Raw genomic sequence first — 12,252 nt, 5'->3', positions numbered from 1 at the left:
AAATGATTTGAGGCTGTCAACTATAGGGTCATTCAGATCATTCAAGTGGAGGTTGTAATCACCAAGGAAGATTATGATGTGTTCAGTGGCTATGTGTCCAATTAGGGATAGGAGTGTTTGAAAGAAATCTGGGTCAATCAATATTAGGGGCATTCACATTAAGCAATAGTATTCTCTGTCCTGCCAGGGACCCTGCCACTATGACGTAGCGATCGTCTGCATCCAGAAAACTGGCATAGGGATGAAAGGGGAGGCTTTTATGTACCAACATGCAAACAACGTGCAAGTAGGTACTATAGCTCGAGAAGTATCTGTGGGGGCCACATGATGAAGCTAAAGTGTGAATATTCCCAGGAGGGAGATGAGTCTCATCTAGGAAGGCGATCTGTGTGCCATGTTGGGTGAAATTCTGCAAGACGGGCTTTTCATTATGGGGCTTATTGAGGCCTCTGATGTTCCAAGAGAGAATGACTGACTTCCCAGTATTGCATGTTGTCTCAACCCAACAGCGTAGTCATAACGTGCCAACATTCCGCACATACAGTATTCTCTACTGTGAATGAATGCAAACCTACTAAAACAAACATTCAAACAACTGTCACCTGCGCCCCCCACCTACATCAGGCAACAACAAGCCCAGTGAATCCCTGTATTGGTGCCTAAAGAAGCAGAAAACCCTCAAAATTCCCAGGGTGGTTTTCATCTTGGGGGGACAGAGGAATGCTGTGGCGGACAGGCCCTAGCTACGGAATGGTCTGGAGGAGGGGAAGATAGTAATGGCCACGTAGTTATTATCAGGGGTACGTAATTCGGGGTGTTGTTATGTGGGGAGCCTCAGAGTGTTTTAAGTGACCTGCTCAGGGGCAGGTCAAGGGAGCACAAAGCCATGGTCCATGACTCTCTGGGGGTGTTAATCTGAAGTGAAGAGGGCAACAATTGCCGAGGTATGCATATCCAGAGTAGTGAACTCAGTCGTGCTACAACCAGGAAGGGTCTTTTCCTTGGCATGTTGTTTACAGAAAGCAAGAACCTCAGTCAGGGTTTCAAAGAAATGGAGTTTACCATGAAAATCAACTCAATAGGCAGGGTAGGGCATCCCATAGCATAGTCCCAGCTTCCGCAGCAGAGACTTAAAGTTGGAGAATTTGTGACATATCTCCTGCACCTCCATTGTGAAATCTGGAAATAAGGAAATAAGGGGATAGTGGAATCCTGCAATGGGACATGTACATGTGCCAGCCCCAGCACAGTGTCTTGACCCCTAACATTTAGATGCCAGGCAATTATAAGATGTGGTGGAGGGACCGGAGTGGGGCGTGTGCTGAGCAACCTGTGGGTCCGCTCCTCAACGAAAGTTTTGGTGGCCAAAGAGTTTGGTGAGTAGGTATTCTACAAGTAGGTCGAGGCAGCCTGTGTCGGTGGATTCCACTGTGCCGAGAATGCGGACGTTGTTGCGGTGGCTGCATGCTTCTAAGTACTTGTTTTTGATGGCCACCGTTTTGAGTAGGTGTTCCAGCTTTTTCAGCCGTTTAGCAGTCATCGCTGCCCCATCCTCCAAGCCCAATATGTGCTCCTCTGTGCCATCAAGTCAAGTGTTTTGGCAGTCCAATCATCCTCTCCATGCGGTCTAGGCAGCCGGCAATGGTTTTGAAATGGACAATGATGGAGCGGAAGCCTGCGTGGAGCTCTGCCATGATTGTGTCGGTCCGCTGCTCAGGATCCAAACCCCCGGCTGCTCCACCCCCATCTCCGGGGTGACCCCCGACCTATCAGACATCTTGGGCCACTCGAATGACAGCTTGCTCTGCTTGGGGTCACCTCGCACCATGTCTGTGACGGGCCCCTCAGCAAAGAGTCGTGGGTGGCAAGGCTGGTTTAGTCAATGGGGATTTAGCGCCACTTTCCACAAAGTGTTCCACCCCATATGGTGAGCAAAGGGAGGACCCGGTCAGGTGTTGTTGCCAGCCAGCGTTAGCAGGAAGAGTGAGGCCTGAGTCTGGCCAGTAGCAGGGAGATGGACTGAGTTGTGGTGCTCCTCCATCAGTTAGATAGAGCCCATGCTGCAGCTACCAGGAGCGCACTGTGGACTGGCGGAGTGCGCCTGGCAGGCCCGAGTCATAGAGGCACAGTGGCAAATGTAGAGTTTCCTTGGCGATTCCTGGTCCACAAGCGGGGTCAGCGACCATGCGAGGCAATCCCTGCTGGAGCCGAGGCATCCTACCGGCAGGTGATGTGTGCAGTGGGCGCGGTCAGTCCTCCAGGAGCAGGGAGTCAGGTGTCTCTGTACTGCTGTATTAGGGTGCCATCATTTAGCATGACGGCGTCTATGGGTCTGGTGTTATGTGCAGCACGGCCCCCAGATATCACGTCAGAATGGCTCCCCACAGTGATATCGCGGGCGGGGAGAGAGATGGTGATAGGAGCATCTCGGACAGCTCGGCGAGGCCCAACGGTCTTGTGCCTCAGGCTCACCTGCGGCCCCTGTCACCGCCAGGTCTCTGAGGCATGGTCTGGGCCACTGGTTGCTGTGTGCCAATGCGGCGCATCAATTGTACCAGAGAACCCCAAACCGCTAAATCGCAGGTCGTGTATGGCGAGGTTGTGGGAGAGCACCCCTGATGTTTAGGGATGCAGATTGCAGCCCATTCCCATTTCGCTGGGACCGAGTTTGCCAGAGCTTCAACGTCACATGGCCATGCACCCTGTGTGGATTCTTTTGTGGTGTTTTCATTGTGTTACTCTGTGCGTCTGTTGCACAAATACTTTACACATTGCCTCTCTAGATAAGCCTGACTGCTCTGTGCCAAGCTACCAGAGGGTGAGCAGGGTTATCTTTTAGTGTATATCTAGCATACCCTGATTAGGATTGTGGTTCCTGATTGGCCAGGGTGCATACCTCTGCCAACAAGAAACCCAATTTCTTGCACCGTACGTGGGCGGACCCTAGGGGACGATTTGCAGTATTGGAGGCCCAGTGGGAGGGAAGAGCGCTTAACATGATTTCATTATACCTGCCTCCAGGGTTGGGTAAGGAAGCCCTGGTAAACCTTGGTAGTATACTGACCGACCTTCCCGAGGGCGCCTTACTCCTGGGAGGTGACTATAATATGACGATGGATGACACAGTTGATAGACACCCACAGCGACTGGGAGCGAGAGCGAAAGGGCTCATGGATGAATTTACCACAGCGATGGGGCTGACGGATGTTGGGCGGGCACTACAACCGAATAATACACAATACACGTACTTTTCCAATGCACGTAAAAGTTTATCTCGTATCGATTATTTCCTAACACATACAGCCTCACTAGGTAACTTTAGACACCCCATAGTCCTGCCGAGAGGCATTTCGGATCACTCCCCGGTCAGGATTGAATTCACACATCGGGAACAGCAACCGCGCACTACTTTAGTCCTGAATCCGTGGCTGCTGAAAATTCCTGACATAAAAGAGGAATTGTGTGTACAAACGAGCAACTATTTCAAAGAAAATTTAGGCTCAGTGGATTCAGCACAGACCATATGGGAGGCATATAAAGTGGTTTTGAAGGGGCAAGCCTTGTCCTTAAAAACCGGGTATCTACAAAATAAGCGCCGATTATTATTTCAGATGGAAGAAGAACTCCAACAACTGGAGTCAGATCATGCGAATAGCCCATCGGAAGACACCCAACACTGCTTGGCACTTAAACAAGAAGAGTACAGAATTAAAACTAGAGAACATATGATGGCCAAACACCACAGTATTCAGCATAGACTGTTCGAATTGGGTGACAGGGCCAGCAAAACCCTAGCGTGGTTGGAGAAGCGAGAACAGGGAACAAGATGGGTGCCCAGGTTAACACTGTCAAGTAGCGAGATCCTCACTCACCCTAGGGACAGATGCGAAGGCATTCGCTGACCATTTAGAGAAGATATACTCCCCCTCTACCAACTAAACAGCAGAAGACTCGCGTCAATTCCTCTCGGATAGTGACTTGCCGACACTCTCGGAATCAGATAGGGATACCCTTGATGAAGACCTAACGGATGAAGAGATTCAACGGGCCATCGGTCAAATCAACTCGGGAAAAGCGATGGGACGTAAAGGTACTCTTATCGAGTTTCTAAAAGCAACGGCCTCTCAAGTAGCCCCACACTTAAGAGCTATGTACGATGAAAGCTACAAGAAGGGACAGCTGCCTAAGGACCAGCGTCTGGCTACCATAGTAGTTATTCACAAGTAAGGGATGCCTGGGGATGGTTGTGGCTCATACAGGCCCATCTCGCTGATAAACGTAGAGGCTAAAATCCTAGCGAAGGTCCTGTCCATGCGACTCGTGGCAGTCATCTCCTCCCTAGTCCACCCAGATCAGTCTGGCTTCATACCGGGAAGGAATAGAGCACTCAATATCCGTCGTCTTCATAACGTGATGGCGCGCAGAGAATTCTTAGCAGAAGATGCAGTGGTGCTGTCGTTGGATGCCTCCATGGCATTCAATTCTATAGAATGGCCATACTTATTTGAGGTGTTAAGCAGGGTGGGATTTGGCCCCAAGTTTCTGGGGTGAGTTAAACTGCTCTATACCAATATAAGGGGACAAGTGCGAGTCAATAACTACACGTCCCACGCTTTCACGCTACGGAGAGGTACCCGACAGGGTTGTCTGTTGTCTCCACTGATATTCTCCCTCATTCTAGAACCCCTCGCTGCATGGATACATCGTGACGTGATAGTAAGGGAGCTGAAATGGGCAGAGGGTCAGGAGGACCGAATATCCTTATATGCCGACGACATATTACTGTACCTAGCCTCCCCTTATAAATCCATACATGCTGTTTTAACCATTTTCACAAACTTCGGGAAATATTCAGGATATGCAATTAACTGGAGTAAGTCGGTATCATTTGTGCTTAGTGGCCCCGCGCCTTCCAGTGAACTGTACGATAGAAGTGGCTAGTGAGGTGTTCCGATATTTGGGGATATTTGTAACGTTAGAACGGGCTCTTTTTCACACCAATAATCTAGCGCCCCCACTAGTCAGGCTGCGATCTGATGTAAAGCACTGGCAGTCCCTACCCCTGTCCCTAGTGGGCCGTGCCACCCGCTTTAAGGTGCTGGCCCTTCTGCGCTTTTTTTATATTCTTCAGAACTGCCCAGGCCGTGTCCCGGATGCATACTTCACAGCAGTGGAAAGTGACGTCCCCACGCTGCTGTGGGATAGAAAGGCCCCTAAGGTGGCGACGAAAAAGCTAACAAAAAGTTGGTATGATGGGGGTATAGCACTACCAAACCTTAAGCTTTACTATTGGGCCGCACAACTGGTAGCGATAAATCACTGGATGTATCACCTCCCCAACGATCCAGCCTATGCTCTCGATAGATACCAAACAGACCGCTTGGGGTTTTTAGGAGTCCTATATTCTAAAACCAGGAAAGGCTGATATTTTGGGCCCACCTTGCACACGTTAGGGATTTAGCACCAAGTAAACTCTCGACTGGGCTGGGCTGCCACCCTCACCAAAGCAACACCATTGTGGTACACCCAGAAATTAGGCATGCTATGTCAACAGCCGGGATTCGACAAATGGGACTTGATAGGAATTTCAGTGGTGGGTGATTTTGTTAAGAAGGGATCTATCCTTAGTTTTGAGGAACTCCGGGAACACTACCAGATGGCTCAAGGGGAACTATTTAGGTACCTGCAAATAAGACACGCCCTACAGACAGCTTTTCCAAATCTTAAAGATATACCAGAATCATCCCCATTAGAAGACCGATTGTTAGACGGGCCACTACACTCGAAAGCTATATCTTTAACATATAATGTAATAATCTGCCCAACATCTTCAGTAAACTTAGAGAGCAGTGGCAGAAGGACCTAGGACCTATTGATGAGGAGGATTGGCAGTCGGCCTTAATGTCCCCCAGGGAGGCAGCCATCACACTCCGCTTTCGATTAATACAGCTTAGGATTTTTCATCGGTCCTATATGACAGGGATCACCTTGGCTAAAATAGGCGCGAGACCTGACGAACTCTGTCTGAAGGGCTGCCAACAACCACCTTCTACCACATTGTCTGGGGTTGCCCCGCCACTTAACATATATGGGAGGAGTCCACGACTGATATTCAGACCGCACTGGGAAAGGAGGTGGCTCTCACTCCACAGCTGGGACTGCTAAATATTTGGGCGGTGACCGACCTTACCGAAATTGAACAACAGCTGGTGACGCTGGGATACACACTAGTCAAGCGGCAACTGGCGTAAGGGTGGGGGGGCAGCTCCGCCTTCCACTTTGGTCTGGGCGAAAGAATTAGACAAGTTCATGATAGCGGAGAAGGAAGTATTTATAACCCGGGGGTGCCCCAAAAAATGGGACAGGGAATGGTCCAAATGGAACGTATACCGTCGAAACATATGTCTATCCCCAATGGTGGAGCTGGAAATGCGCAGAAGTGAGAACAGGGAGGTATTTGATTTATGTATGTGATCTGCTGACCCCGTACTATTTACTTATTGGCATTGTATGTACGATTACAATTGACTTCGATAAAAAGTTTATTATATTTCTAACAGTAATTAAAACATTATTATATACAAGCCATTAGTTAGGGGAACATTCCATGTTAAACTTATCATGTGACCTTTTAAATGTAGGTTTCATAAAATAACATACACTTGCATTTGGGAGCTCGGGACTGACGTGAACATTTTAAGAAGGTAACTTCTGAATCGGAAACTGTCTTTCAGGATTCGATTGCTCACTAACAGGTTTATCTGAGTGTTTTTTTTTGCTCCAAGGGTAATAGGAAGACTGTGGTTTATTTACAGTTCATCAGCACACACAGACATCTTTTGGAAGAAGTGGTATAATGTTGCCTTTTGCCTCTACATTGGCAGTGTCTTCAGCAGTTACATGTAAGATGATGACCATGATGCAAAGTGCAGTATGTATTAAATAATTTGCATTATGTAAAAGTTTTAAAAAGTCGTAAGTCCACGAACAACATCAGCTCCTGAATTGTACTACAGTAGTCAGAGTCAACCGAGGGTATAGCATTTTTTGCTAGCGGACAAGAAGTGGGTGCATAGGTGTCTCTTGCATTTAAGAATGACTGTTCATTGCAGATTTTGGTTCTCTTATAGGGTCTATTTTTCATAGTCCCGTGGCATTATAAACTCATTCCGTTTCCCAGAGGAGTCTTAAAGCAGCTTTATACCTTCTCCATTAAGGAAAACCTTTATAAACAAAGGTTAGCTCATTCTTTTAAGTCCATGGCAGAGAAGGTGGGTGGTTATTTTGCCTGTTCTGTGAAGCTCATGAGTGTTTTTTTTAACAAGTTCCTCCTCTGAACACCATGTGATTACAAAAACATAAATAGAATTGCAGTTTAGGCCGTGGGCCTTGCTTCTCCGAATAAGTGAAGCTCATAGAGGAAATTGGGCCTTTCTGGATGTTGCAAGCCTGTTTCAGAAAAAGCGTAATGCTAAAAAAAACACAGGGACGCTGAAGAAAACACTCCCACACGGAAGCACGTTTAGCATTTCTTCACTTCAGATGGCAATCTTCTGAAATATTTCCAACCTGAAGTAGCACCATGGCTGCCCCTCTCATTCTCCTGCTGCTGACAGCACTCTGTGGTGAGTAGCCGCACGCGTTTTGTGATGGCAGAGCGTTTATGTTTGTAGTGCGTGTTCTGTAAATCTTGCCCGTTTATAGAGAAGTTTAGATTATGTGACAGAAATGTAATGCGCCTGTCCTCCGGGTATTTCCAGGACTTTCAATTTGGTGTCTCTGAGTGGATTCCTGTGGCCATCGGAATGATCTTCTTAGTCCTCACTGTTTATTCCACCGTTCCAGTCAAAATGCTATCAAATCTAGGAAGGGGGTTCTACAGCAGCAAGCTTGGGATTCACTTAACCAAGCTGCAGAACTTTCTAATTACACATTATTTTGGGCAACGGTTAACTCCCCATTCCTCAAAGAGGCTAAGGTACCCGAGCTAACAGCAAACGTCTCCAGTGAAGGCTGGATTACTCACTTTTCGACTATTTTTGACTCTGACAAAACCAATGATTCTGGCTCATCTAGTTGGCCTATTTTGCCACTTGATATCTCTGTGGATGAGGTTATTAGTGGGATTCGGGCGAGTAAGGGCGGGAAGGCTCAAGGCCCGGACGGGGTCCCGATTGACGTTTATAAAGCCGCACCTAAAGTCTGGGGTCCTCTGTTGTCCGTTGTTTTTAATGCTGCTGTCTGTATTGAGCCCCCTCCAACCTGGGGGGAGTCCATTATCGTTCCAATTTATAAAAAAGGAAGCAGGTCTGATGCAAAGAATTACCGCCCTGTCTCCTTATTGGACTCCTCTATAAAGGTTATGAGCAGAATTATGCTTATAAGACTGGAAGAATGGGTGGAACAGGATGGTATTCTGGCAGACAGCCAGTATGGTTTTAGGAAAGGCAGGGGTACGCTTGATCAATGTGTTAATTTTGAACTGTTGATCGGGAAGTACAGTGACGCAAAACCCGGCCTTATGCACCTATGTTTCGCTGACTTAAACAGCGCTTTCGACATGGTTGACCACTCAATTTTGTGGCCAACCTTGTTGAATATGGGAGCACCGGAGGGTATAATATTTTTTCTTGCCAGGATGTATGAAAAATTAAAAACCTGTGTGCGTTTTGGCAGGAAGGGAGAATGTACCCCAAACTTTAGTGTCAAACGTGGTATTAGGCAGGGTTGTGTTTTAGCTCCTCTCTTATTCATTTTATTTATTAATGGAATTGATGCCATTTTAAAGGAAGTGAACGCAGATGCTCCTAGGATCAATGGTGTCTCAGTGCCGGTGTTATTATACGCCGATGACGCTGTATTGTTATCCAGAACTCCTGTAGGATTGCAGCGGTTGATGGATAGCTTTGCATCCTTTATTAAAGATAGGAAATTAGTTATTAATAAAGGGAAAACGTACACCATGACCTGTGGTCCCAAGAATCCAAAACAGACCATAAAAGGGTATTTTATTGATAATGTAAAGGTGCAACATGTGGATAAATTCTGTTATTTAGGTATTACCTTCTCAAGTGATAAGAAGTGGACTTATGAATTCAATAACATACGCAATAAAATGGCTAGAAATGCCCACGGCATCTTTAGATTTGCCGCTAAAATTGGGGACTGTAGGACCGGGGACATGCTTAAAATTTACCAGGCTAGATGCGTAACAATTGCGTTGTATGGGGCAGGAATCTGGGGTTATTGTTGCGCCCACAATCTGCAGCTCGAAGAAAATCTTTTTCTTAAAAAACTTTTATGCTTGCCCGCATCAGCCTCTAATGCTTTGAGTCACCGGGAATTATCTGTTAACCACCTACTTGACCTTTTATCCCTTAGGCCTTTGATGACCTGGCGGTCCATTTGGCTGAAGGATGAGAAGTCTTTTACTAGATCTATTATCCAGGACTGTTTGCAACTAGACAAATTTGTAGCAATACCCTGGATTAAATACATTATTGTGTGTTTTTCAGATATTTTTAACCTGAACATTGTAAATGATCCCAAAGCAGTTTTACTGATCCCCAAAGTCGAGTTAAAAAGGGTTTTTCTGGCCTTTGTAGAGAGAAAGAGGGCTGTTGCCGCTGGAACTCTGTCCACTGTCACATTTTATAACAGATATTTATCTACGGATGGATTTCCTGTCTACTTAACCTTGGTCACAAGACCGTCACATAAATTTGTGTTAACAAGACTCAGATTTGGAATGGCGCACCATTTGGTGGGCCATCCAACAATGAAAAAACATCCATCTGGGCCTTGTAGATGTGACGGGATCTCCATGCAAAGCACATTGCACTTTATGCTATTTTGCAAATTGTATTCTAATTTTCGGATTGCCCTTCTCAAACCAATGTTTGTTAAATATGGAACACGCTCAGTTGAGCAAGCAATGAAACTAATTTTTAATTTGCAATCTGCGGATATTTGTTTTTATACTGCAACCTTTTTAAACAAATGCATCAATTCCAGGAAAAGTATGTGTTTTTAACCATGGGTGCAAATGCCCCTATTTTTTTAATTAGTATTAATTAATTAATTTATTGTTTTTAATGTATTGTTATGTCTACTATAATCTGCCCTTGTATTTATTTATTTATTTATTTTCTTATTATGTTTGTGTATTGTGCTTTTATGGTCATTAATTTGCACCGAATAAAGCTTAATTGAATTGAATTGAGCTTGTTTTATGTTTTAAACTTTTGACACAAAGATTTGAGAAAAAGTGCTTAAATAAATGAAAACAAAATTGCATTGTTTGTATATTTGCATACTGACTGTGAATTGGACTGCGTAATGCACATATGAATTGTGAATTCTGTATAGTGACACTGAAAATAAATTCGTTTTGTACTCTGAGTCTGTGTTGGACCTACGGCACTAGCTTTCACTTGTGGTGTGTGTTGTGTTACTGCTGTTTAATTGAGGTCCTAGCAGTTAATTGTCCTCTGCATTGGGTACAGATGCTGAGCTGTATATCTTGGTGCTAACAGTGCTATAGGTGTTAGGAGTTAATTGGGGTGCACTGGAGATGATTCAAGTGAGTTGAGTTTTGTACTGAGGATGCTGACTCCATGAGAGCATTAGAGGTGTTGGTTATGTATTAATGTGCTTCTGTTCTCTCAACGAACTGGGAATCAGGATGAGGGTCTAGCAGTTTACCACTGTGCATTTGGGGAAATGGTGGCATGTCATTGTGGTATTAGCAGGCTACTGCATTGTATTCTTATTGTTGGCTGGATATTTTATTGGGCGTGTTTACAGTTGTGTTCGATATTGGGTTCTAGGCTGACTGGTGAGCCCTAGACAAATAGCAACCACAACCTAGTCAGGGCAAGAGGAAGGCAAACCCTAAATTAATTTGCACTCATCCTCTGGTAGCTTGGTACAGAGCAGTCAAGCTTGTCTTTTGAGGCAATGTGTAAAGTATTTGCACAACACTTCAAACAGTAAAACAGTAAAAACACCACACAGAAAGATTCCACAACAGGTTAGAAAAATAGCTCTTAATCTAATAAATAAAAACAAGACCAAAATGACAAAGATCCAATAAGTAGAATTGATATATGAATTTTTAAAGAATAAACTGTAAAATACCACTTAGTAGCAATAAGCGTTTATGTGGAATATCTGGTCACATCATAGGGGGACAAAGTCAAAAGTTCAGGCCGACCGTGATTCAGCACGGGCTGGATACAGGGATTCACTGAGGTCCTCTGAACAAAAGTACCTTAATCCTGGCTGCATTGACGTCGAAGATGCGGGGTGCAGCCGAAGCGATGTGTTGGTGTTGATCCACGTAGTGGCGATAGCACGTTGGTCCGGATCCGTGCAGCAGCAGCGATGGGTTTGCTCCGATGAGCAGTAAGCTGCGATCTGGAAATTCGACATCAAGACAGCCATCGAGAAGTTGCGAGGACCTTGCGCGGAGACAAGTGGTGATTCCGAAGGCGATGTGCCGGTGCCGATCCTTGCAGCAGAGGCGATGCTCCGGTTCCGATCCATGCAGCAGAGGCAATGCATCAGTTTTGAGCTGCACAGAAGCGGCAATTCATCAGTTCAACAGCGGTTGTGTCTGTTCTCCTGGAACAAACACCTAGGGCCCACTTCGAAGGGTCCAGGACTGGGGGACACCACTTGGTAGGGTAGACTCACAGATGGCAGAGTCCAGGTGCAGAAACAGGGTGGTTGTAAGTCTTATGTCCCTGAGACTTCAGATCAGGAGGCCAGCCAGCTAGCCCTTGGAGTCACTCTGGGTTCAAGTGATGCAGATCCAGTCCTTCTGACCCAGGCCGGGGACCAGCAGGCAGCAGGGCAGCCCAGCAAGGCAGGAGACCAGCAAGGTAGCAGTCCAGCAGTGACAGTCCTTTCAGCAGCACAACAGTTCTTCTTCCTGGCAGAGCCTTTACAGGTCCAAAAGTGTACTGGAGTGATGGTGTCAGAGGTCCAGTATTTATACCCAGTTGGGGCTTTGAAGTGGGGGAGACTTCAAAGACTGTTATTTGAAGTGCACTAAGTTTCATCCCTTCCTGTCCTGGCTCCAGACTCACTACCGGGTGGTATGCAGTCCTTTGTGTGGGGACGGGACACAGCCTATTCAGGTGTAAGTTATGCTGGGTCCAGCTTTTCTCTTCCATCCTTGCAGGATGGCCCATCAAGTCAATCAATCAATCAATCATGGGTTTGTTAAGCGCAGCTACTCACTCGAAA

General features: G+C 46.1%; 1 protein-coding gene across 1 annotated transcript in view; it reads left to right on the top strand.

Annotated features, from left to right (window-relative positions):
- Positions 1-7,414: 7,414 nt before the first annotated feature.
- LOC146862728 (uncharacterized) overlaps positions 7,415-12,252 on the top strand; it is a 492,767-nt gene continuing 487,929 nt past the window's right edge. The window contains exon 1 of the mRNA XM_085643288.1: positions 7,415-7,625. Coding sequence (XP_085499414.1) covers positions 7,583-7,625 — 43 coding nt within the window. The 5' untranslated portion in view covers positions 7,415-7,582. The remainder of the gene's footprint in view (positions 7,626-12,252) is intronic.

The sequence above is a fragment of the Triturus cristatus genome, chromosome 2_2 (assembly GCF_964204655.1).
Source record: "Triturus cristatus chromosome 2_2, aTriCri1.1, whole genome shotgun sequence".
In the NCBI taxonomy this organism is placed as follows: domain Eukaryota; kingdom Metazoa; phylum Chordata; class Amphibia; order Caudata; family Salamandridae; genus Triturus; species Triturus cristatus.
This window is presented reverse-complemented; position numbering and strand designations above follow the sequence as displayed.